The 27,323-nt window shown below is 42.5% G+C and overlaps 1 protein-coding gene across 2 annotated transcripts in view; it reads left to right on the top strand.

Annotated features, from left to right (window-relative positions):
• Positions 1–27,323, top strand: part of LOC119463673 (venom metalloproteinase antarease-like TtrivMP_A) — a 206,060-nt gene that overhangs the window by 137,144 nt on the left and 41,593 nt on the right. Inside the window, exon 7 of one of the 2 annotated variants that reach the window (XM_049655578.1) lies at positions 18,994–19,012. The exons of the other annotated variant lie outside the window; for it this stretch is intronic. Within the exon in view, the coding sequence (XP_049511535.1) occupies positions 18,994–19,012 (19 nt within the window). The remainder of the gene's footprint in view (positions 1–18,993; positions 19,013–27,323) is intronic. 2 annotated transcript variants of the gene reach the window in all.

The raw sequence follows: 27,323 nt of genomic DNA, 5'->3' as shown, positions 1-27,323 counted from the left end.
ATACCCCTTGCCGCAGTAAACGGGGAGAAGGATGCCACGTTTGGCTCGAAATCTGGTGGTAAGCGGAAGCTATGAGTGCCTGGGTGTGTCACTTGCGCGTGCAGGCTGAGTTCTTCCCGAACAATTTGTCGGATAGTTGCTGCAAGATCGAGGGGCTGGTTGCTCTCTACGCTTGCAACTGTCGTCACATTGGCTAGCCTGCCAAACTTCGGCGTGATGCGCCTCGTCTTCAGTTGCTCGAAAGTGCGACAGTGCCGAATGATGTCGGTGACGGAAGCCAGGGTGTCTTTTGCGATGAGGAAACTGTAAACATCCTCAGAAATTTCTTTTAGGATGTGCCCGACTTTGTCTTCCTCAGACATTCCAGAATCTACCATCCTACACAGTTTTATTACTGCCTCAATGTAGGTTGTGGCGGTTTCGCCTGGCACTTGCGCGCGTTGCAGTAACGTCTGTTCTGCCCTTTTCTTTTTTGTCGCGGAGTCGCCGAATCGCTCTTTGATTTCAGAAACAAATCTGAAGGGACGCGCATCTCTCAGTTGCTGAACGGAACTGGTCGGCGCAGCAGTTGGAATAGGCCGTTGTTCGTCTGCGTCGTAGGACATGTTCAACTCCGGTGTATTCGGTGGGAGTTCAGCAAGGCGACGGCTCCATCGAAGAACTTGCGGTTCAGCCTCCGTCTTCGGGTGTTGTTTACCCAGCACCTCCACCACAACTGTTACGAAGAGTTGTGAAGAAATGGTTTTATTTTACAGGAGATGGGCGATGATCGGAGCGTGATCGTAGCGCAGTCCGGCCTCTCGAGCTCTTCGTTCTCTTCGTCTTCTCTTCTCTCTTTTTGTGCCTGCGTTTCGTATCCGTTACAATATATTCATAGCCGGATAAAATATTTTAGTTTGAGTAATATTCTGTTTACTTTCTCAGAAAATTTTCTGCCGGGAATTATATATAAAAATTTTGCTGAAATTCATGTGAAGCAAAGCGTTAAAAGCGTGCAATGAAGTGCTTACAACTAACCACAATACTTACACTTTTGTTTAATTTTATCCAATGTAAGGTGGAATCTCATGTAATGTTTACGTTTATCCACCACAAACGTTGCCAATTTAATCTCGGGCGACTTGCATAATTATGCATTATGTCGCTTACAAGTTGTGTCAAAATGCAATCTCCAAATCATGCGGATGCGCGTGCTGGACGTGTGCGCGATGATGCCACTATGACGAATGATAGGATGTTTGTTGAAAGAAGAGTAGTGATGACAGATGCCGGCCCCAAAAATTACGAACTGTATCAAGCAACATCTAAATATTTTCTAGCTCTTGTGTCACAATGCCACATACACATTGTGTGATTAACATAGAGCAGGAACATTCCCAGCAGGACATAACAAAGGCATAAATCAAAGAAAGTAAAGTGAATCAATCATTTCAGTAAACATAATTCACTATTCAGGTCAGTGTGCTTTGGAGATGCGCGTCACCGCCATTACACGTGCAGGTTTTATGCAGGAATTATTTGTTTTTCTTGCACACAGGAGAGATACAATTTTTGCTCTATTTTGTCGGTCAGCGTACAAGGAATAAATAAGACCATTCGCTGGCACCTATAATCTGGCGCCCACATCACCTTTGTATAGACTACCTATTGATGTCTTGCGCCACTGGGTGCGACCTGGCTGCTGGTATTTACGTAGATAACTTGGGGCCCTAAATCTGCCAGAACAGACAACTTGCTGTTCACTGCCGTCTGGCTTAGTGGATACCTCATGGCACGTGGTATGTTCCACTGGGCAGGTACGTAACCGACAACTTCGGTGCTTTGTATGTGCAAATGGGGATGTGCTCATCCTTGGCCAATCCACAAGAATTATGATGCTGCTGTCTCTGAAGGGTTATGAAACAGTAAATGCATTTAGACAGGTGTACTTTATTGTGCACACACTTCTCGTCAACGTTATTCACTCTACAAGCATTTTTATCGTCACAGCATCACTAACGTTGACAGCCGACGAGACAGGGCTCGTGTACGTCATCCCCTACACGTGTTACTCGCTAATTCAAGCATTGCTATAAAACGCTACCTTGTTTTCATCTGTACTTCTCTGGCATGCTTAAGCTGCGCCTGCAAAATTGTTACAGCAGTGAAAGCGTTGAATAGCTGTTGTGTTTAGATTGCTTAACAGTGTTCTTCATGACTATTTTTCAATTTCAATGCACGAATACCTTACTTGATATGCCATTTCTTCCGTAACAAATGCCATTCCTTTTACTATTATTTTAGTGATGGCTCAATTGTAATTAGTGTTTTCTACGTAAATTTGGTTTTTCATCAGCTAAATGGAGAACAACTCGAAAGAAACTTGTATCACGACACCACGCACATGTCATCTCTCATCGTGGACCGGATTCAAGGTGACGTGCAAGTGGTAAGATTCGTAATACAAGTTCAGGGACTGTATCTTGAAACCTCACGACTATATTTCTGCGCGAGACCAAATAAAACATAGCGTTTCATACATTCCTACTGGATTACCAATAATATAGTCAGCAATTTTTAAATACTAGTTCACTGAATACATGTAACAGATATTTACAATATGCCCCGTCTAGTCGTTCTTACTTGCTTATCAGTTAGTCTACCTGTCTGTGCTTTGGGATTCTATTCTCAGTTGATACTTCAGCAAATTATCGATTACATTCTAATCATGAACTATTATCGAATTACGTATATAGTTGCATTATTGCAGGAAGATTGTCGGCAAAAACAAAACAAAACGAGGAGTGGACATAGAAAGAAGCACGACAACACAAATGCACTTTCTGTTTGTATATGGCTTTTACTTTTACATGTCTAGTTTGATATACTATATTCTTTCTTATGAACCACCAATGTTCCTAAACTGACACGCTTATGAACAAATATAGCCATGACATGCGGATATGTGTGGCAATTCATGGCACCATTATAGCGTTGTTCTTCTTGCGCTAAATCAAGAGCACACATTTTCCTTCCGTTCTCTCCTACAACAACCTAAATAATCAAAATTAAACTGCAGTCTCGAAAGAATTCTTCACCACTCTATATGCGGTCGGGTCTCGCTTGTGCGCCTATGTGCTCACCTAGCTCACAGCAGATTCCTTGGTGCCAGAAATGTTGGTCGACAGCTCATGTACATCGGACCGTCCAATGAGCCGGGCGCGGCATTCTCTTCTGAACCGGTTGTGTTATATTTTTAAGTAGTTGCTTTCTGCCGTCCAAACTCCTGTGGTGTACTTTTATATTTCGCCGGTGTCATCACGTTCTCCCGCATGCAGCCCCAATTCGGATGTCTACCGGCGTACACGTTCAGCCCCTAATATTTTGTACTTTACTATCTCAACTGCTACAAAGTCATCTAGAGAATCTATAAAAACATACATTGCTTATTGTGGATATGAATATTCATGTAAATACTTGGAACGTTTTTTTTTATCGTATACAGTAGCTTTCAGATTGCCAACTACGATATTTTGTGTCCCTCGCTAAAACGGCCCACATTGTTAAATAATTGTGCATAATAATTTATTCGATTGAATTTTAATCAAAACTCCTAGTGCACCTGGTGCCGTCTTTCATCTATTAGGAAACGTTCATCTTATGTTCATTAGTAAACGTTCATTTATCTGTCACCGTTGCAATCTGCCAAGATGTGGAGCCTCGCTGTACGCACCCAGGGGACAGGTGCGAACGCAAAAAAAATATTCACTAAAATTAACCATAAACGCTGGCTCCAGTGAAAAGAAATGCACACAGGCAACCTGTGTTCCATATCAATCACTGCTGCCTTCAACGGTGTCTGCTTTAACGACGGATATTATGCGTGGTCACTTAAGTGAACACGTGTGTGTTTTGCAGAAACTGGTGGAAATTGCTATTTGCTAACACGATCGACAATTGTTAAATGCCTATTATTTGCCGATGGTCGATGAGCGATACACGGACGACCCTGCGTCGACACTTTTTGTTTTTAGTACTCTGCAATGTATAGAGTTTTGCGTAAACTGGCATAGATGGGAAGGGGGCGGGGTGATTGGGTCTCCTGGTTTTGCAAAGTACATTACATTTGCATTGCAATAACAGAAGCATTCGCTGAAGAAAGTACACTCAATGAAGTATAATACAGTAATTGTATATTGCCCACGGCATAGTTAGTTAATCTGCATTTCACACACGATAGAGAGGCAGGAAAAATAACTGCAATTTATTACAGTTCTCACACTTCAATCAAATTATCCTGATGTTCTGTGTATTTTTTACGTTGGTCTGAGCTTCCATAAAATGTGTCTGTTCATTACTACACTACAAATTTCAGAGAGGAATTCTCAGTCATAACCTCAAAATCACTCCTCTCGAGGTGGCGAGTCGATCCAGCAATGGGAACACTCCACACGAGATCACAGTAATCACAGAAAGCCTGACATCAACGTCTCTTGAAAGTAAGACTTTAGTTCTTTTACAGATTATCTGTATTAACTTGATATTTGTATATAGTATCAGAATGGATATTTGTGTTTGTCAAATTCGAGAATAAAGCGCACGATTTGTGTAGCTTGAAAAGAAACACATGATTGAATATGTGAAACGCAGTTTTCACACTATCACGGAAGCGCTGTGTGGACATACTTCTATAGAAATTGCTGTGAAATTTCTCTGGACCCTAAAGTTATCTTTTTATTTTTGTCTAGAGTACGGTTAAGCAAGGAATTTGGAATGAATGCGATCACAAACTGAACAGAAAGTACTGAGTTGTTATCTAAGTATACGTCATACATGAACACGTGAGAAGTTTAATGAACCTCAGAGAGAGTTGGTAATCTTAGAAATATATAAATGATCTATTTATCAGTCATAGCCAAGATTTTCAGTACAGTTAATGCAATTTATTAGAATTTATTCCTGAGTATTTATCTTTGCTTATATCGTTCGTCAATCAAACACAAACAAACACTGTATTGCGAGCCAGGAACAGTACGATGCAGAATCATCACATTGCGAATGTAATAAGTGCCTTTAGCACATGCGCGCTTACAAAATGTTGCAAGAGTGCTGCATTGACCAGTTTAAGCTTTTGCTACGAAGCAAATTTATTCATTATTTCCTTGAGTTTAAGTTTTATAAACTACGCAAGGCCTCTCGCAGTATTCGTTTTCGCCATTTACAGTTATCTTTAGATATTCTTATGTTATTCCGGTCGCTACACGGCTCCCAGCGGGAGAAAGAGTAGCTCTAGATGTGGTACTCAAGTTTTAATGTTACTCAGTTTTCCAGCATGACATAATAACTATGATCAAACTTCTGCCTTGAGGATTTCCTAACGGCGCTGTTGATTGGTGTGGCTGACCTTTTTTCTGGTGTATTGGGGTACTTAACCTGGCTTACCTAATTCCCCACATGAGTGAGCTTTCTTTTTCTTCTTTTTTTGTTGGTACTTTGCCACTTAAGTTTACTGACCATAACCAGTCTTGCATGCACTGAACCCAAGTGTTGAAACCCAGGGGCCGCGTGCATGACACTTGCGCAGGTTGTTTATTGTTTCGCAGCCGACGTCACCTGACTAGTGTTCTTAGAACTGTGCTACTCTTGGAGAGAGGAACCGCTAGGATTGGGGCCCTTCTGCTGCGGTGACGAAGTTGTATAGACATTTTATGCACAAGGGCAGGCAGCTGGACACAAGCAGCCACATCACCGAGCGCATTTCGCTCAGTGGAATCTAAGCACGTTCTTGCGGGCTAACGCAAATACAGGAACTGCCGAGTTGGGGGCATTCCCGTTGCGGTGCGGGTGCGGGAGATGTAAACACTGTTTACACCGTAGAGCAATTAAACGTATGTAACAGGAGACGTGGCAGAAACCTTCGCGCGAATAAGAGTTTGCAGCATGTCTGGTGTTACAGTGGCTCTTGGTGCAAGTTGTGTGTTCCCATAGCATTCCATTGCACCGGGCCTGATGTGCCTAAGCGTAGGAAATTCAAGCAGGAGTACAATGTTGCATTCCTTTAAGATTTAGGATGTTTAACACAAACCGGAATTGAAAAAAATAGCTATCACACTGGATTGTTGATGGTACTGCCAACATAGAAAATATATGTCATAACGTATAAAAACAGATTGGTCCATTTTGAGCGAGTGAGTGAGTGAGTGAACTTTATTGGGTCCACAATAGACGCGAGTAAACTCGATGTCACCTGGCTAGGCCCACTCGGGGACCATCAGGTCAAACCTGATGGCCCGAGTGAGGAAAGTAGAATGAGGCTACCCGCCCCAATTCGCAAGGGCATTTAAGCGAGTGTGTAGAGATTAGAGAAAGTGAGCGAGCCGATATCGACAAGGTATCCTACTTCTTCCTAATAAACCTATCTATGCTTAAGATGGCTTCCCTGACTGCAAAATGTTGCAGGAAGGCGGCGAAAACGCTTTCAAGAAATATCTGCCTGGACATCCTGGGAGAAGGTACTTAACTCTAGATTCGGAGTTAAGTACCATAGTCAAGTCTACAGGAAAAAAGGTGGCAGTTCAGTTTCATGGTAGTACGTAAACTAACCATGAAACGTCGGTCTATGAATGGGCAGCTGACGAAGTATATATGGTGCTTCTCAGTGCATTCGATGGTGCCCTTCTGACACATTTTTTTGTAATTTCACCACACTCAAGCAGCATTGAATATGATATATAGGGCAGAATTAGTGCGGTAAGGATAATCATGGTGCACAAGCATCAAGTCAGAGAAAGAAAAGAAAAGAAAGACAAGGAGGTTAAATACCGGCTTGCTATCATCAGCCTATCATCAGCCTATATTTATGTCCACTGCAGGATGAAGGCCTCTCCCTGCGGTATCCAATTACCCCTCTTTTGCACTTGCTTATTCCAACTTGCACGTGCATATTTCCTAAGTTCATCACCCCACCTAGTTTTCAGCCGCCCCCGACTGTGCTTCCTTCTCTTGGTATCCCTTGTGTAACTCTAATGGTGCACCGGTTATCTATGCTATGCATTACATGGCCTGCCCAGGTCCGTTTTTTTCTCTTAAGGTCAATTAGAATACCGCATATTAGTAATAAAGCTGAACAGAAGGTATAGACAAAAGGTAGTACAAGCCTAGGCCAAAATTCCGGTCACGATGATCAAGAAATAGAAGAGATTTATGAAGATGTTGGCTTAGCGATGAGAAAGTTGCAAACTCACTATACTCTCATCATGGGCGACTTCAATGCAAATGTGTGAAAAAAGCAGGCTGGTGAGCAAGCAATTCGCAACTACGGCATCGATTCTGGGATCACCAGACGAGAGATGTTGGCAGAGTTCGGGGAAAGGAATCGGCTCCGAATAATGAATACTTTCTTCGGGAAGCGTAGCACCAGGAAGTGGACCTGGAAAAGCCCTAATGGAGAAACAAGAAATGAAATACATTTCATACTCTCTGCCAATCCGAGCATACAGCAGGATGTAGAAGTGTTAGATAGGGTAAAGTGCTGCGACCATAGGTTAGGGGGGTCTAGGATTTCTCTCAAGTTGAACAGAGAAAGAATAAAATTAGTCAAGAAGAAATAGGCCGACCTAGACGCAGCCAATTCAAGCTGGCGCTCGCAAACAAATATGCAGCTTTAGAACGGAAAAATGAAGACAATATGGCCGTAATGAATATAACCGTAACTAGGCTGATCTCAGAAGCTGAAATTGAAGTGGTAGGTGAGGCACCAAGGCAACCAGTAGATAAGCGCTCCCAAGTAACAAGGGACCTATTAAAGAAACGACAAAGCATGAAAGTGTCAAACTTAAAAGATCAGATAGAATTAGCGGAACTATCAAATCTGATCAGCAAGAAAAAAAAGGGATATTTGAAAATATAACATTGGGAACATTGAGGAAGCAGTAAAATATGGACACAACATTAAAACAGTGAGAAGAAAACTTGGCATAGGACAAGGCAAGATATATGCACTGAAATATAAGCAGGGTAGTATCAGCAGTAATTTCCATGACATAGTAAAAGGAGCGGAATAATTCTATACTGACCTGTACAGTATCTAGAGCAGCCAAGCTACTTTCATTTCAAATAATGATGAACAGGATACAGAGGCTATTTCTATAACTAGCGATGAAGTTAGAAGGGCCTTACAAGACATGACCAGGGGAAGAGCTGCTGGAGAAGATGGAATACAAGTTGATGGATAACACCCACATCCAAATTGCGCATTTAGAAGCGCCTTCAATGGCTCCATACGACTCGATGTTTCTCAACGAGTCCAGCCAGGAGCTTCCAGGAGAAACCGCACTGGCAAGTGAGTGTTAAAACTAATCGATATTAGCGAGACCCGACAGCTAAAACGCCGACAAGCCGTGGGACCCAAGTCTAGTGCCTCTGCGAGTGGCCGAGGTTGAGCGCGGGCAGTCGATAGTCGGCTTCTTTCGGAAGTGCCAAATCTAATCAACATTCAAAAACACATTTTCTGTTACTTCACCTTGTAGAGTAAACTGCTTCAATAAATATACACAGCGACAGTAGGAAGCAGCGGACTGATCTAAGTACTTTTCTTGATTGACGTTGGCTATCAGCCAGTATAAGCCACGTACGTGAATCTGTAATATAGCGGAATATGACAGGCCGAAACGAGAGTTTTCTGTTAGAAAGTCACTGTTTATGAAAACAGTGACTTCGTGTTCCGTTTGCGTTCTTCCCGCGCCGCACTCGACTGGAAAATTTGGCTGAGATATTCACAGCAGCGTATTCTATCCGCCAAATGGTAAAGGTTTGTGGCTGCCCTAAACCTCTTTTCAAGCGTGGGATAGCAGGCCAGAGACACTAAACTAAGGCCGACTTCTCCACCTTTCTCTCATCAAAATTCCTCTCCTTCCATTCACCGAGCTCTACGGGTGGTTCAGGGCTCCTTTAGGCTGCTGCAGTTTTGTTTATATTACAAAACAGAGGCACGAAACGTGGCTGAACACTATGCGGAGACACTCCAGTAATGTTTCCTGTGCATCAGCTGTGGTATCAAATTCTTAAAAAAAAAAACTTGGTGGCCTCCTGTTGTGTAAGTTGTGCTCTCTGGGGGTGGAGAACTTCAGAGACACGGCTTCTTCGTCCTCCTTCTTCTTTTATTTTGGCTTCTCACCGCTGCGTTTATTGAAAATATTTAATATCAGCGCTGGTTTATAGACAAGCTGTAATACCTGGCATCAATCAATCGTGGCAGCTAGCGATACGACCGCACTCTCCAGGCTCTTTAGTCTCTGCTGTGTCATCGGCAAGGTGGCAGAGACGCTCTCACGAAAGAAGGAGTGGTTCAGAAGTAAAGTAGTCTTATGGCACTCGGTGCACCCGGTGATCCATTCTTCTTGTGCCAATGTTGATTTACCATCTTCTCGCAAGGACATAGTGATTCTTTTGGTGGTAATGGGAAGACATAGGCCACCAATGAGAACACCAAAATGACTCGGGAACTGAACGCATGACACCAACGATCGCTCTAAAGATCTTATTGTACATAAGAAAGGTATCAGTATGTGTCTTCAAAAACAATGCACTTCGCTCTCACTAGAAGAAGTACATTTGCAAGCCGTGTCGAGAACGCAACCGTTCATAAGGGATTTCACTTTGTTTATTTCTAGGTAGTCAAGAGGATGCTGGATATCAAGACAAACAGCACTGTGACCCTGTAGACATTAGTAAGTTTCATTTCATTTTTAAAATGCGATGGCTTAATAACTATTGGTATATCTGTAAATTCATTACGTAACGAGTCAGTATTTGTTTGCACTCATACTTTCCTGCGAAGGAAAAGTTCATGATTTTAGTAAAAGAAGCCGTTGCGAAATTGTCGCTCTAGTGGAATAATGGGTATATATGTTTGCTAAAAATATATTTCATCTCTAAACATATGCTATATATTGCACCGCAACTGCGATAAATGAATAATGAGGTGAATCAATTTCGCGCTCGGGTGCGTTAGTATTCCGTTTTGACGTGCTAAAGCATTTTACTCATGGTACTTTAAAGAAGATTTTTCTCTTACATGTTGCTTCGGTCAAGTTCCGTCAGTGACTCACTTCATCAAGATAAAATAATAAGGAAAGAAACAGACAATTGTTCATTTTAATTACCGTTGTACTGTTCAAGAATGACGTGAGGTTTGCAGAGTACATTAGTAGGTATCAAAAAACGGTACGCTTGCTATGTTTACAGCCCATCATTTCTGATTTATTTCATTTGCTGCTGGTTTATCAATTTATGAAACTTAACCGAAATGAAGAATATTTATTCGCACTCTATGAACGCCAGTTCAAGCAAAAACTTGATCCTAAGGAACATTTCTGCATGGACCTAACCAATCGTATATGCATTTAAATTGCACCTATTAAGAAGGTATATAATCATACATTCTTCGTTAATATGCTGTAAAAGCTAACAAATGCGCAGCTTCTCTAAAATTAGGCCAATCTTCCAAGACATGCGTAAAAAATGGCAGCCTATAAATTCGAATGAACAATTAACATGCTTATCTTCTGGAGATGGCAAGAACCCTTATAGAACTGTTATAAGACGTAGCCACCGCGTAGGGACAATGCAGAAGTGGAAACCCAAGCACAAAGATCAAATGGAAGAGTTTGCGCCTGTTTTGGGTGAAGCTGCCCCAAGAAAGAAATGAAACTTCTCAAAATATTCAGCCAGTTCCACGCTGGGTAAATCTCATGAAACAGCAGAGCTCTGCAAGCGTGGCTGTATGGTGTAGTGGGTAGGACGCTCGCCATCGGACCGTGAGTACCCGGGTTCAAATCCCTCCTCTCTGTCTTTCTTTCTTTCTCTCTCCTTTTGTTTCTCTCTCTGTGCGCTTCTCTTCCTTTCTCTCCCTTTATTTTTTTCTCTCTCTCGCCCATATCAAGTTGTGTTAGAATCGTCGGTACAACGTAATCATATGGTTCCCATAAAGGCATGTTCTGCAAGCGTGGGTGTATAGCCTAGTGGTTATGACGCTCTCTTTCGGACCGTGGGTACCCGGTTTCGAATCCCGCCTCGGCAAGAAAGTTAACTTTATTTATTTATTTTTCTATTTAATTCTACGCGGTAATGATGAGCGGCAACGCAGCCAGCTGCGGAAGAAGACGACCGCGACGAACCAGGCGCCAGTGGCACGAGCGTGTGCCGAGCACGTGTGCAACTCGAGGGGCGCCAACGAGCCAGCTGCGGAGGATGACGACGACGCTTGAACCAATGCTGCCGATAATAGTTTTTGGTACACGGGCGATTTCGCCTAGCCATATACCATTTCGCCTAAGCATATAAAGCTTCGCTTTAAATATTGAGAGGCTTTCCACAGCTCTGAGGATGGAAGCCTTTGTTTCTTTCTTTCCTGTCCCTGGCTCATACACGCATATCCATCGCTCATACCCACATATCCAACGCAGGTATACGCCGCACGTGATTTTATTATCGTTAATCATGACGTTACTGACGACCATGTGATGTTACTGATGTTATGACCTTTTAGTCATGTTAGTCATCAGTTTTGACACCTCTATTAAGATACAACTGGCGGGAAACCAACACGCACATCGAGCCGAAATGAACTAGCCCTTAACAGCTTCGCTGTAAAAGCCGGCAGATCCCACGCCCTGTGGGAATAGATGTTATTCGAAGCAGTGCACGGGGAGCCTAAGTTAATGAGACGACCATGAGTGCACCAATGCGTAGGCTGCTGTTTTATGGCACACATGTCATGACATTCATGTCATTACCAATCATGTTATGACCAATGAATTCATGTCATGACCAATCATTTATGTTCGTCATACACTCTTGTCATAGTATGCCAATTTCCGCACCTACCAAGCTAACGAAATGACCATGACAGCACCAAGTATTGACAAGCTTGTCATGACATTCAAGTTATGACCTATCATTTACGTTCATCATACACTCTTGTCATATTATGCCAATTTTGGTACATACCAAGTTAACGAAACGACCATGAGAGCACGAAGACGTAGGTGGCTAGATAGATAGATAGATAAATAGATATATATATATATATATATATATATATATATATATATAGATAGATAGATAGATAGATACTCTCAAAGAGCAAATTTTCTCCAGGAAATGCTTTGCATTTAAAAAGCGATGACAGTAAAAGCAACGCACACAGTATGCCGTGTTTCTGTTCAGGTGGATGGCTCAAGTCTGTACAATATTTAGAAAAGTATGAGTTTGAAATGTTCCCACTCGGCCGAAAGTGCTTTACCCTATAGACCTTTTTTCATGGGCGCCGCCATTGCGTAGGTAGTGGCGCCATCTATGGGCAGTTGGCATTCTGGCTCGGGCGAACGCCCGTGTTGTATGCTATGGTATACGCTCGGTGGCAGTTTGTTTTTTTCGCACTCGCGTGGTCTATTTAGCATCAAATGGCGTCTTCTACGTGGAAAATGGTGGTGTGACGCCTAGTGAAGGAATTTAAGTCTGAAGTAATTAAGCGCCTGGAGTTTATGCTGACGTTAGGGCGGACGGAGCACCCAGCGCGATGTGTGCGCGTTTGTTTGAGCTTACAATCAGCCTCGGATATCACTTGGATATTTCTGAAAATTTGTTTCACGAATGTTACCTTACTGAAGCATTCTCAGCACAGTAATTCTAAGCTTTGGTTTAGCAACAACGAGTACTTACGAAACATTTGACGATCCAAACAGCGTGGGTACCGTTCTGCTGGAGAATAAGTCGTGCTGTTTACTTTGACAAGCATTCAAGTTGTTACCTGTAGATACATTGGACGACTGCCTTGCTTGGTGGGCAAGGCTTGAGCCCACAAATAATATAATTTGGTTAATATTCACCGCATAGCGTACAGTGTTAATCGCACTTTTCGAGTGGTCGAACGACCAGCTGCAGACTGCGCGAGCGTCTGAGGCAGTACTGAATGCTGTGTTATAGATCTGTTCTATATAGCGCATGGTCCAAGTGGTCCAAGCATGCGGAACGACCATGCGAAGTCTTATTGCAACGTCATCCGGTGTTATGTTTTATTTTGCCGCAAAAGGATGATATATCAACTGTTTTTTTTTTTTCAGTCTCGTAAGTGCAGTCATCTACGACGCATTCAGCCATCTTACGGAAATTGTGGCGTTACAAATAGCTGTTGGATTCTCTTTATGCGATCTCCTTTGTATATTGTGCTTACAGGGCAAAAAGGCAATGCCAATCGAAGCACGGAGCTTGTGTGTATATGTTGGTTTGCCAACCGCAGTGCTCGCTGTGTTGAGAAATGCCTTCGGCCTCTTGCAGGGGGCTAACGTAGACATGGTGATTTGAAGTCTATTAGACTTAGAATGCGTGAGAACGATGGCGGTGGCTGGCGAAAATGTTTGACAACAACTCTTCGCCAAGTGAAAACCGATACATCCAATATAGTTCACAACACATACACACACCGCGGCTGATGATGCGCGTCGCATTTTTGCACATCCAAGTGAAATTTCCAGGTAGTGTAGCTACTGCTGCACCTAAAGGCTACACAGTGTCTTCTTTTTTCTGGGGTTTTACGTGCGAAAACCAATTCTGATTATGAGGCACGCCGTAGTGGAGGGCTGCGGAATAATTTTGACCACCTGGGGTTCTTTAACGTGCACTACAAGGCCAGCACATTGGCGTTTTTGCATTTCGCCTCCATCGAAATGCGGGAGCCGCGGCCGGCACTCGATCCCGCGATCTCGTGCTCATCAGCTTAGCTTATGCCGCGGCGCTTAGCTTACTAAGCCACCGCGGCGGGTTAGGCTACACAGTGGTTGTTCGACGACTTCGTAAGAACTGACATCCCAGAAATTGCACTCAGAACTAATTAAAACACCTCCATATCGTACCGCAGCGCGCGAGCGGCAACAGATTCAAGCCGCGCCGCGCCGGCCTGCACGAGCCAGAGAGGAGAAAAGCTCGTCGCGCACCCTCGCCTCCTCCGTCGATGAAAAGGTGTATTCGAGTCACACATCAATCTGGATGGCAGGACTGTCTGTCAAGCTGTTCATTTGCCGGAGATGTTCAGAATTGCCCAGACATCATACACATTTTTTACGAGAGTTGTCACATAGCTCCAATGTTAAACTGATTAAACCTATACTTACACCCCTAAGCAAAAAGATTAGCGTAGTTTGCGCTAGTGGTGCAAGGCTAAAGATACAGCGGAGCTGATCGGCACCTAGATGGTCCTGGCCCTACGGGTTTCGCTTTTCCGAAATTTACTGATTATTGACCGATGATTAATTAGCTAATGATTGGCTATCGATTCGCTATCGCAATGTATTGGCCACGTATTTGGGCTAGGTTAAGCACTACCAAGTAATACCCAGCATTTTCTGATATGTATAGTGTACTTATCCATTATAGATTAGCTATTGATTGGCTATCGATTGACTATCGCAAGCTGAAGCGAGGCTCAGCTGAGCGCAGTGACGTCATCACTAGCGTGGTGGCGGGGGAGCTAGGCGAAGCGAGGCGCAGTTGTGCAGTGACATCATCGCTAGGCAAGTTTTTGCTAACGCTACGCGGGGAAATGAAAAGCTTAAACAGCTCTGCTCTTAAAACAACGTATGGGCGCCAGTCACGTAGCTGCGTCACACCTCACAACATAATATACACGAAAGACACGAGATCAAAACACCGCAGCTATTATTGCGGAAATATTCTCCCCGTATATACTGCATTTTAAGGTAACCTAAGATTATTACGCGTGGCTACTTTGTTTAGCATGAACGCCGGCAGGTTTCGAACCTGAACGCAATCAGTAATGAGTGCTTTAGCTGTTTTATGTAGCTGTGTCTTCACACATTGTGCGCGTCTTATACAGGTTCTGACGGTGAACTCAGCATATCCCAGCTACCAGGAGTCTCAAGCTCTAAATACATTGACCGCGCCCAAACGTCCCCTCGAGGATAGTTAAAAAGTATTTTTTCCAGGTTATAAACGGTTATCAACCGGTAATAACAAGCCGGTTATAAACCGGTTATAATAAAGTATAACTGCAACCTGATACCTTAAGACAGAATTTGCAAATTTATGCAATAATCGAAAAAAAAGAATAAACATGAAGTAGTCCACACGTCCACAAGCTCTTCAAAGCATCATAGAATAATATCAAGCTTAATAAAAGCTTTAGGCATGCATTGTCAAGGCTTAGCGCAACACAAATAGAAACACGCAAATGCTATATTTGCAAAACAAATCTCAAAAATGAAGCAGACAAATATCTAAAATTATGCATACCAAACGCGCATGCTGCAACTGTACCAAACTGAGCAGCACATTCATCAATGACAGCGACACTGTTTACCTTAATTTTCGCGCCTTTCGAAATTACTACAGGTCAGTTTTACCACCGCACGAGATGCATCGAATACTTGGCAAACTCTTAGCTATGTCGATGAGATTCCTAATTCCTGCACCTTTTCAAATGTTTCACCATGTTAAATGACGAAAAAGAAAGTGTATGCGAAAGGTTTCTAACACATGCACAGCAGCGCCTTGTTGTATGTGGCGAGTGTATTACTTCTACAGCCTGCGTTATATCAGAGAAATGTTTCTGTATTTTGATGCGGCTCTGGCATTGTCAGCGTCTCAATGCGCGTTCCAATGGCCTCATGGGCCTGCGTTACTTGCTGTGAGTTGATGGGGATATGATACCAGCCATGCCGTCTGTTTTCGCCACCGCGGTCTACAAACACTTGCTGATGTCAGCATGGAGCAGGTGAAACGTGGCACTGGAAACAAGAGTTACGGATTACTGGCTCAAATAAACATTGCAATGCAATTATTGTCTAATCGAGAGGGGGATGCGCATGGTAACTTTTATAACGGTATAATATTTGGTAATTCCGTGTCAGATCACATTGGGTGCTCCGACGCAGATTGCGTTAATTGCTGCTCTACGACTGACATTTGGTAGCTACCATATCGTAGCACAGTGGCGTCACCCACCACACATGAACGGATACAGAACTCTTCTATGAGCATGCCTTTAAAATTAAGTATTTTCTTTAAAACATATAGCCTAATTTTCTAAATGGTACGACAAATACATTAAGACCCTGCTTCAGCAACTGACTTCCTTTGTAAGTAAAAATCTACGATTTTGCCATAGCTCTTATTGAAGCGTTTTCGATGCCGGTCTTCTTGTCTTAGTTTATTAGGCGCAGATTTTTCTTAAGCCAGCGAAGTCGACTAAGATGGTGCATATTTATGGAAAGGAAGTTATTAAGAACGGCAATGCCTAAAATAACCTCAAGATTCGATAGCATTAACTTCCAGTTTGTTAAAGAGGTCAAAAGTATGAGCGAGATAACAACTTTTGAAAATTACAGAAATTTGGCGTAAAAGCCCTACAAGCTGTTTTTTGTTGTCGTTAGAACAAGGGTAGCTTAGTTTAAAACAGGGAACATGACTCATGAAGCCGACAATATTAATACAATATTGATGATTGTATGCTGTTGAATATCATAATCTTTATCTGAAAGTAAACTTCAACTTTGTTCAAAAAAGAATACAGCATTACTTACAGCACCAAAACTAGCAGCACATACCACAAAAAAAGTATTTCACGATTACCCTGCGAAGTCTACATATGCGTGAAAATATTTAACCTATAAATCTCATATTTTGCAATAATGCTACGTGTACCTTATTTAAATTCAATTTTACAGAAAAAAGAGCAGTAGTACAAGAAGCACCTGATGTGTTTCGTGTAGAAGTGTGCATGGTGGCGGGCAGAAACTATTCAAGTGCGTTTAACACAACAGAGGACCTTCTCCTGTACGTTGGCGCCATGCTGAATGGGGTAAGTTCTTTTGGCAGCACATAACGCAATATTTACATATATAAATTAAAGGCGAATATATCTTGTAAGCAAACAGCGCAACATTTAGAGAAATGCGTAAACAATAGTAGGAGGGTTGCATGTGCAAAGTTGCATGTAAAGAACCCTGAATCTCAAAAAACAGAAATTTAAGAAAGATTGATAAATAATCCTAAATTGAAGAGAAAAAAAGAAAACTGTTTATGAAGAATCATGGTACCTGCATGTGCTGCCTTCTTCCAAGAAACCCATCGATTATCCTGATAGAGCTATGGATGGCTGGCTGACTCGTGCCCCTGTTAATACAGACCTGCGCAGTGTCGTTGGAATGAACCACTGTAATCAATAAACACAGGAGTCGCCCTACGAGCATACTTACAGCAGCAGCTCAAAAGACATATGGGAAAAAAGTCCGTGTGTGAGCATCCTGTGTGGAGCCCTGTATAATTATAGAAATGACTTTTTTGTCTTTGTGTGTGTGTATGAATATTCACATTCGCCACCTCCGCATGTTTTCTAAAAAAAAACATTTCATGCATATGTAGGCCTCCGCATGGGTTGCTAACGCACTTACTTTTTTCTGACGTCTTTTGTGCTGCTCCAATGATTATGCGCGGGCGTTAATTCTTGTGTTTATGAGTGCAATCATAACATAGGAAGCCAACAGACAGACACCAATGACAACATAGGGTAAATTACTTGCACTTACTAATTGCATAAAAGAAATGTTAAATTGATGGAAATGCAAGCTGATGAAAAAGTTGTACTGGCAATTATTTCACATGTCAAATGTTCCCCTCCTGTTTAAGAATATGGTATATATATATATATATATATATATATATATATATATATACTGTGAATAGAACAATTTTGCCGCAGTTTAAAGGCAGCACTCGCTCTTGCATTGGTAACGACTACCGGCTACTATTTGCGCTGCTAACTTACTGGCAAAAATTAACAAGCAGACCAATCAGTCACCCTGCAACGAATGGAGGACTCGAATCCCTTTTCTTTCTTTATAGCCTGCAAGTTTATATTTTATGCTGTTGACTGACTTCCTCTGCTGACATAAAATGAACCTAAATTGGTTTTTCTTCAGACTCATTTCTCAAGTTAAACTCTCTATAAAACAGAATGTCAGTAGAAAGTGATAGTATAGGGCTGTACACAAAATTTGTCATCGGGACGTTCGCCCCAAGTCATCATTTCCGCAGTGCTTAGGTACCATTTTGATCACTCAGATTATATTCAGAAGACTCCCGCAAGCTGGCTTTCCAAACAAGTTTATTTTTAATTGCACTAAGTGCCAACGATATAGCGCGAATAAAGGTATTGGAGGTTAAGAATTGCAAGAAGCTAAAGCAAAGCATGACACAGCTATTACACAACAGGAACTATTTACAAAAAATGTGTCTAACACTTCGGGTGGCAGACCCTAATAAATTATAGGCAGGTTATTTAGCCACCGTAAACATGCGTCGCGCGAACGTCGATGAGCTGTTGCTGAGATACTGCTTAAAGAAACATAGGTTAAACGGATTAGGCAACTCTGACTCATTTGTCAATAGTCACCTTACTCTGCACCAACTTATCATGCCTTGTGGCGAAAGTTTTTTACACTAGGTAATTGCGCTCACTGATAAAATTTTTCAACCTAGCCAGTAAGCCATGTCATTTTTGAATTAGTCCTGAGGAAACCGTTGATGTAATATAAGTGTTTATAATCTCTGATGCAATTTAAACTAAAGCCGTGCTATATCATATTTATACAAATCACTGGGATGCGTGAACCCTAATCAAACATTCAATTTTAGGCTATAATGTCTATCCGACTTAATTAAGTAAGGTCGTCACATCATCTTAACGAAATTTTCATGAGGCAGTTTGTGGTCTCTAAATGTATAACTGCATATGGCTGCGAATAAATATTGCGTAGGAACCTTCAAAAATCGCCATTTTTATTGCGACGTGTAGCTGGTGTCCAACTGCTCACGCATTCCATATTTCAAAGCATGAATGAACGATAATTATAGGTTCACTTATCGATCTTCCTCCTGTTCAAGGTGGCGCTGCGATATGTTGATATGGCATGTCCGAAAAATACAGTTTCAACTCAACCAGTTCTGGAACGTTGAGGTAAGCAATTTTAAGTAGCATTACAAAAAACAGCCGGAGATACTTTCTCCGTTGCGTATGTCCATAAGCCCTTTAAAGGCCTTTAACTCTATGAGCTTCTACGTACGTGGTTAGATGAACGACGACACTGCTCTTGAGCACAAATACAACAGATGAGCACGAGATAACTAGACAATAAATGATAGCGGTATTTCATTCGATTCGTAGGAGTACAATGCAATGTGTGACTATGAGGGATGTAATAAACATGCTTTGCACTAGTGAAACACGAAATGGCTCTGGCAGAATCCAGCGTTCCACGAGGACATATATCCTTATCGAAGGCAAGTTTCTTTGACTAAACGTTCTCGCTAGCCTCAGACTTGCCTCGTTCAACCATTATTGATCGCTTGAGGTCCCCGTTCTTCAAGAGTTCGTCCCATAGTAAACTGATCAAAAGAGCTATCGCGAACACGTGCTTTTGGAATGTCTTAAGCAAGTCATGCAGTCATAATATTCAGCACAGCTTCGACGCGCAAGTATCCAGACTTCAAGACGCGGGGTACCCTAAACAACTTCCATACGTAAAAGTATGCGGGACAGTGGTTCTGCGAAGGAACAAAATTTCTTGCTGAAAGTAATGCTGAAAACCTGGAACTGGCCACATTACCGCGATGTTTGCAATGCCAAATCTGAACAGCAGTCTTTACATTCAAGATGCACGCCAATGCGTCAGGAAATATTATTTGTTCGCGGAACTTCTACTCCGCTTATTTTTGATTACGGGTGTGGGTGGCAGTTATTTAGACTGAACATTCAATTTTGGTTGACACTGTTTTCTGTTATGTGATTTATGAACCGACCTTATTATTCCCAACTCTTGCAGTTTTCAGCACAGGAGAAACAACACAGCGTTAATAACAAAGGTTTCTTTCGCTTAGGCGCAATGTATGATAACATTGATGATATAAAATGACTGCTTATGTACACGCACAACTGCCTCGCGAAACTGCCACTCAAGCACAGGAATCGCCAATAAAAGTCGCGGTGATCCCCTACGTTCACGATGTTTTGCATAGATTAAAGAAGATTGGTCAGCGATTGGGTGTCACAGTCGTCTTTCCCGCTCCCAACAAATTATTCAAGTTGTGCAGACTGACCTGTCCTGTAAATAAGCAAAACAAGACTGTATAATAAAGCATAGGGACCCCGTTCATTTAAATATACACAACAAACGTAGTTTATAATATTTTTCTGTTGTCACGTGGGCAGAAATACGTAGGCCAGACCGGAAGTTGTCCGAACGTGCACCTTCAAGCGCACCATAAAAAAAAATCAGAAGGGCAGGGATGGCTTCTTGTTGCCACATTGCTCTCCGTGCGGGTGTAAGCCTCTCTTGTATGAAGCTACACTTACTGCTAGGTGCACACATGACCACACCAGGCTCATAATAGAATCAGCGGCAATTGAAGCGAGCAGTGGGATAAGCAAGCCTTCAATAGCGCTCTCGACCAAGGAGCTACCTTATTTGGCATGCTCAAGAAAAGATGCGCCCGCTCCTTGACAATGAGTGGTGTCGGGCGCTGCTGTTTCGATATGGTTTGGCATAGATATAAGCCAGCGCTGGTGTGAGATCGCCCATGTGCACCCCATATATATGTTTGTTTTTTCTGAAATAAAAATCGAGTTGGAAGTCAGCGCTTGTCTACGTCTTTCTATTTCGCTGTCCTTTGTCCAAGTTCGCACTGTTATACGTCATGGTTAAAAATAGCTCAGGGAACTTCCAGGTGACAAGTGTCGGCAGTTAAGTGAGTGTGCCCCTACATATACCACGTAGTAGTTTTTTTTTGCAGCCAACGTTTGATTTTTACTGATAGCACTGTTTAACGAAATGTCAACGTTGCTTATCGGAATATTTCTCGTCCACGATGACATACCTCCTTGCCAGCAAAGACAACGTGACGACCTCCATCTATACGCTTATGAAGGGGCACCACAGAGTCTTTTTGTACCATGTGTAATAATTGGGTGCTTTTCGACTAATCCGCATTGCCCAAGCAAACGCGATCGCGAGTTGTTTGTTAGTCAATACCCTGTAGCTATTTAGCTTATGTGCTGCGCTGCGAGTCGAGGTTCCGGAGACTAAGGATGCACTTTGTCCCTTCAAGGCAGGTAAAATCATGCCTAATGTACCTGTTGATATCCACAGAAAAAAATGATTTTTTTTCTTAACTGCAGTCCGGGCACATTATGCTGCAGCAACAATTTTTGCATGTTTCTCTTTATGGCACATTGTGCCCTTCATATAGATATTTTATATTTTCCTTTGTGGTTTAGAAGTTTAACCCAAACCGAGTAATAAGTGTATGCTAATAATAATAATAATAAGGTATTGCAGAATAATATGTTGGTTAATCGGTAATTACACGAGAAAATAGCAACATTGTTCATTGCGCATATCGAACTTTCCTTTCAAGAGGCAAGCAAGCCTTCCTGTCTTTTATTACTTTGTTTCACTGACCCCCTGCGGACTCGGAGCTGTGCGCGAGAGAAAGAAACCGCTCTCCACGTTCGGTTGCTGAAAATGACCCAGCGACGACGCTCTGAAATGTGCGCTGGCGTTTCCCGGGCCTGGGCGACGACAGTGGGGATGGAAACCGCTGTTTGAAAAACGCTGGACGGCCAGACTCGCCCCACCAGCCCTAGAGACAGGAGCAATTTTTTACGGGCTCACAAACTGAATGTCTTGTGTGTTTTTAAGTTGGGTTTTGACCTTCTCAGTGTCATAAAAGTTTGTTTTTAAACGTTCAACTTCATTTGACCTGTTATCTAGCTCGATAGCGGACGCTTTGATTGCCTCATGTGCGATCCGCGAGGCCAGGGGCGTGATTGGAGACCGTTGTTTGGAGCGTGCGTTCACTTTCGCTGCGGGCGTTTGGCCTAGGCCGCGCAGCATCGTCAGCCGTGGAGCGCGGCCGCGCTTTTGGTGACGTCAATATGGCGACACGCGCCTTCAATCATTTTGAAACCACACATGACGTCATGTGTGAAGTTCGGGCGGTCATGCGCTCGTTATGAGACCGGCTTCGCATGGCACGTCTGGTGGACTGAATTGGATCCAAACGGCGACTGCGTCTACAGAGTGGCACGTTCGGATCCAATCCATAGTCTAATTCGAGAAAATGGCACTTGCAATGGTAGCTCCGGTTGTTGCGCTGGCGTTGCTCGAGGAGGAAGCAGAGCGGTTGGAGGTGCGTTGGTTGTGCAGCGAACTCGACCCCGTCATAGGTTGACAGCGAGCCAGTGGAATGGTGTCGTTGCCTTTTGAAACTCGCGCCACTGTTACCATCGTTCTTGTTTTTTTTTTTTTTTTGCTATGCGCGACACCACCTAGCGAACACGAGAGAAACTAATCGTTATAAATTCTAGTAGTCTTATGTATTACTATTCCAGAACGTTTTCAAGCTTAAGAAGAAAAAACTGCTTTGTTATGTAAACATTTTACGCATTCGAAGGCCAGAATCATTTCGCTTTGTAATAAATTATCTGCAAGCACGCGATAAACCAGGCACGTAAACTTCCGGGGAGTTCACCGCTTCACAAATTTCGCATACTGACATTTTGTGAGGAATGAGCCACTGAACATAACGCGTTTCGAAGAAAGATCTCCGATCCCGCCCCAGCATAGTAAAAAAACGGTCTCCCATCCACGCTGTGAAGGGAAGGTGGTTGGCCAGTGAAACTATGCTATCACCTGATGTGATAAATCAATCTCACGTAGCCTTGAAATTTCCTTTCGTCGCTCATCGCATTCGCTCTGTTCTTCAGGCGTCCTAACTGTGCCTGCCTTGCTTTGGGCAGGAACCGCCGCGCCCTGCCAAGCCTTAGCACGACGCCGTAGAGCATACTGACGTGTTATAAACTGCGCAAAAAACGAAGACACAAGAAAGAAAACACACACGACACCACGAGCGCAGACTGCCAACTGTTTATTTCCGGGATAGCAAGCAGCATATATTTCATTCAGTTTAGTTTATAAGTTCAGTTTAGTTTAGTTTTCAGTTTATAAACGTCTAAAAGCTATGAACCAACTAGCCCGCCAGAACGTCATATTGGCATGGCTAATCCCGTAACCGCTCATCACGTTCACGCCACTCTTCAACAGTCCTAACTATGCGTGGCATTTCCATAGTGTGATCACAACACAAATGAAATCAGTTGCTTGGGGGGTTCTTCTTTTATATATGAAAGGGTAGTGACAACAGTCCCTGTTTCGTATATATGCTACAGTTGCCGCTTCCCGGCAACTGCAGCTTTTGCAGCCGTAATCTTTACTGGAAAACACTTGCGGCGAACACGAGATTTGTGGTTCTTTTTTAGTGGCAGCGAACATTGAGTGAAACTCGGGTTTCTTGCACAGCACTTCCGGTTCACCTCCTGAGACGACCGCGGACGCAATTGAAAATAAATCAGGAAAAAATTAAAAGCTGTAGTAGCAGTACAAAATTCATGTGTTTCATTATATATATCGTATCAGAGCATAATTCTTAGTTTTAAGTTGAGTTACTGAAGTGTCCGGACTAATTAGAATAAGAAATTACTGATTACCGGGGACGAAATTCAAAATAAATAAGAAAAATATCGTACAGTAAGAATGAATGGGTTTCATTATAGATACGATATCGAAGCATAAGTTGAGTTTTCAGTTCAATTACTGAAGTGTCTGGAATAATTAAAATTATTTACCTTCCGGTTCACCGCCTGAGACGACAGGGGACGAAATTAAAGGTAAATCAGAAAACAATGCAAATACAATGTTACAGTACACAATTCATCTGTTTCATTATAGATATCAGAGCATACGTTTAGTTACAAGTTGAGTTACTGGCGCGTTTGAAATAATTAAAATAGTTGGAAATCACCGAGACGACCCGTAACGAAATTCAAAATAAATCAGGAAAATATAAAAAACATAGTACATTACGAAATGCATGGGTTTCACTATAGATATATATCAGAGCATAAATTGACTTACAAGTTGAGTTAGTGATGTGTCTCGAATATTTAGAATTAATTAGAATTAACGCCGAGGCACAAGTGCGACTAAGAGACACCCAAGTGAAAAATTGGGGTCGCCTACCGTTTTTTACTTCTTTCCTCCGCGCGGACATCGTCACCACTGCCGTGGATGGATGGCTGGATGGATGCTATGAGCGTCCCCTTTGAAACGGGGTGGTGGGTTGCGCCACCAAGCTCTTATTATTTTGCCTAATGTCGTACCTTTATTTTTGAAAAACGTACAAATACTAAGAATTCCAGATATCAACCTTTTTGACACAATACTGGGAACTCTGTTCTGTACGTCTCCTTTGTTTGTGGTCTCCCTACTTTTCTGCCACCAAACCTCCAACCGCCTCTTACTAATTTCTACAGCTGACATGTTTACTTTGCCTGTGCTATCCCTGAACCCAAGGACTTCAAGGAGGTCAGAGGAGCCTAGACTTGTAGCTGGGTAGATTTCTTCACATTCCAATAAAACATGTTCCACCATTTCTCTAGCTTTACCACAGCAAGCACATGCGGCTTCGTCCTTGGTGTACTTCGCTTTATAACTGCGCGTTCTAAGGCATCCTGATCTCGCTTCGAAAAGTAAGCAGCTTCCCTTTTAGTTTTCATAAATTCTTTCTTTCCTGATTTTTTTTCATTTGAGGTAGTTAGTCATAGCATGTATGTTTTCCATTGCCCCCACTCATAACCTTGTTTCAGCCTCTCTCACTTTGCGTTTGACGTTATTTGTTGCCGTGTTGCTGGCCATACCGGTCGCATATTTGCTGGTAAGCTTCCTAGTTATTTTCCTCCACTGTGAGTCAATGTTTTGCCTGTACAGATACCTGAATACTCTTGCACCCCATCTACTTTCTTCCATTTTCCTCAGTCGTTCTTAAAATCAATTTTACTCTGAGCCTCCCTTGCTTCAAAATTTGTCCAGCCCATATAACCCTGCACAGCTTCATTAGTAGTCTTCCCGTGGGCGCCCAACGCGAGGCGTCCCACTGACCTTCGGTTGCCATCGAGTCCTAATTGTACCCCTGACTTCAAGCAAACAACCGCCTTTCCAAATGTAAGCCCTGGAACCATTAAACCTTTCCACATACCCCGGAACACCTCGTACCTATTGTATCCCCATAGCGCCGTGTGTTTCATTATGGCCGCATTTCTCTTCCCTTTATCTGTTATTGTTTTCTCCTGCGTCTCTAGATATCTATTGCCTTCGTTTGTCCATAAACCAAGGTATTTGTATTCTTTTACCCGAGGTATTTCCTGGCCCTGAATCAACACTGTCTGTTCACTGTTTTCATTGAATACCATAACACCTGATTTCTTAACGGTAAATTTTAATCCTAACTTCTCACATTCTTCTCCACAGATATCAGCCAGACGTTGCATATCTCTTTGCTTGTTAGCAAGCAACACAATGTCGTCCGCATAAAATAAACCTGGCAGCTGCTGCTCAACTATTGTGCCAACTTGTTTGTATGAGATGTTAAACTCGATATTGATTCCTTCTAGCGCTGTTTCCATCCCTACCCCGTACATCATAAGCAGCAGCGGGGATAAAGGGCAATCCTGTCTCAGTCCCTTGTTGATATCAACTTTATCCTCGCTCGTCATCCCTTCCCATTCAACGCAAACAGTATTTTCTCGGTAAATCTCACTCAACAGCTGTATACAGTCGGTGCCTATACCTTACCCTTCTAGACTATTCCACAATATGCTATGATCTACGTTGTCATACGCTCCGGTAATCTCTAGAAAAGTCACATATAGCGGTCTCCTTTCTTTTCTGGATATTTCTATACACTGAGTAAGGACAAATAAGTTATCATCTAGCCGCCTACCGATTCTGAAACCATTCTGAAGTTCTTCCAACATGCCATTATTCTCTGCCCATGCTTGCAGTTTCAATTTAATTGCCTGCATTGCTAACCTGTATATTACCGATGTAATGGTCAGCTGTCGATAAGAGTGAATTTTATCTTTTCCCCCCTTACCTTTATAAATTAATTTCATCCTACTTTGTCTCCAACTGTCTGGTATTCGCCTATGTTTATATGTTTTAAGCATTTTGCTACTGCTTTCAACAGAGCTTCCTTACTTTTTGGTGCTAGCTCATTAATCAGTCTTTTGGTAACCTCGTCTAAACCTGTGGCTGTGCGTTTAGGAATTTTCTCTTCAGCTTTCATCCAGTTGAAATTACTCAGCACCAACTCCTTTTCCGTCTGGTTTTCGTTCATTCTCTCATTTTCCTCAGAAACGACCTCGCCATTGCCCTGAAATGATTCGGCTGTTATTTTTCGAACATACTTTAATGCCGCGTCCCCATCCAGTTTATTTCCATCTTCGTCAAGGATATGTTGCTGTACTGTTCCCAACTTCCCGTCTAATATGTTAATGTGGTTCCAAAATATTCTAGGTGCGGCATTCTTTTCACGTATTTCGGACAACCAACGTTCACTTTAATCGATGCTTGAACTAATATTTAAACCATGTTTTTTTCCCGCGGTATATTTCCCATTTTCTGTCTACTTCATCTAGCGGCAACTGTGAATTTTTTGACTGCTGTGTTCTCGTGATGCTTTCCTTCGGTCGTCGATCGCCTCCCGTATCTCCCTGTTCCACCAGCTTTTCCGCTTCCTTTTTCCTTTCCAACAAGCATGTTGCTTCTCTTTCCTCATTTATTTCGTCATTACACTTACAAGCTCACCATAATCCCACTTCTTGCTTGGCCATTTGTCAAGTTCTTTCTCCACTCCTGTGGCTATATTTGCTATTTGTTCATCTTTCGAATTTGGACTGGTCATTCTTCGTTCCTTGCTCTCTTTCCCAACTAACATATCCCATTTTTAAAATGATGCGTTTATGGTCACTCCCTATGATGCTATCCCCTTCCTCGTCAATGACCATTTGTTTGAACTGATCATAAATTCCTTCTGTCATCAGACAGTAATCGATGGCCGATTGTATATTTCCGCCTTCCCATGTGATCTGGCCATCACATTTTGGCCCCGTGTTCACGTTAACGAGGGCATGTTGCTCACAGAGATCTAGCATTAATCTCCCGTTGTTGTCGGTATAACCATCTAGATCCTGTATGTGGGCATTCGTGTCACCCAACAGGATAATTTCGCCCTCCATACCGAAACTCTTAATATCCGCACTTAGGCATTTCACTAACTCTTCATTTTTTTCTTTGCAATTTTTCCCTGTCCATAAATACGTCACTCCCAGCCAAGTTTTCTTTTTCTACTGAGTGTGCCTGATAGCCAAAGAT

The sequence above is a fragment of the Dermacentor silvarum genome, chromosome 9, assembly GCF_013339745.2.
Source record: "Dermacentor silvarum isolate Dsil-2018 chromosome 9, BIME_Dsil_1.4, whole genome shotgun sequence".
Lineage (NCBI taxonomy): Eukaryota > Metazoa > Arthropoda > Arachnida > Ixodida > Ixodidae > Dermacentor > Dermacentor silvarum.
The sequence above is the reverse complement of the archived record's forward strand: the minus strand, read 5'-3'. Positions and strand labels throughout refer to the sequence as shown.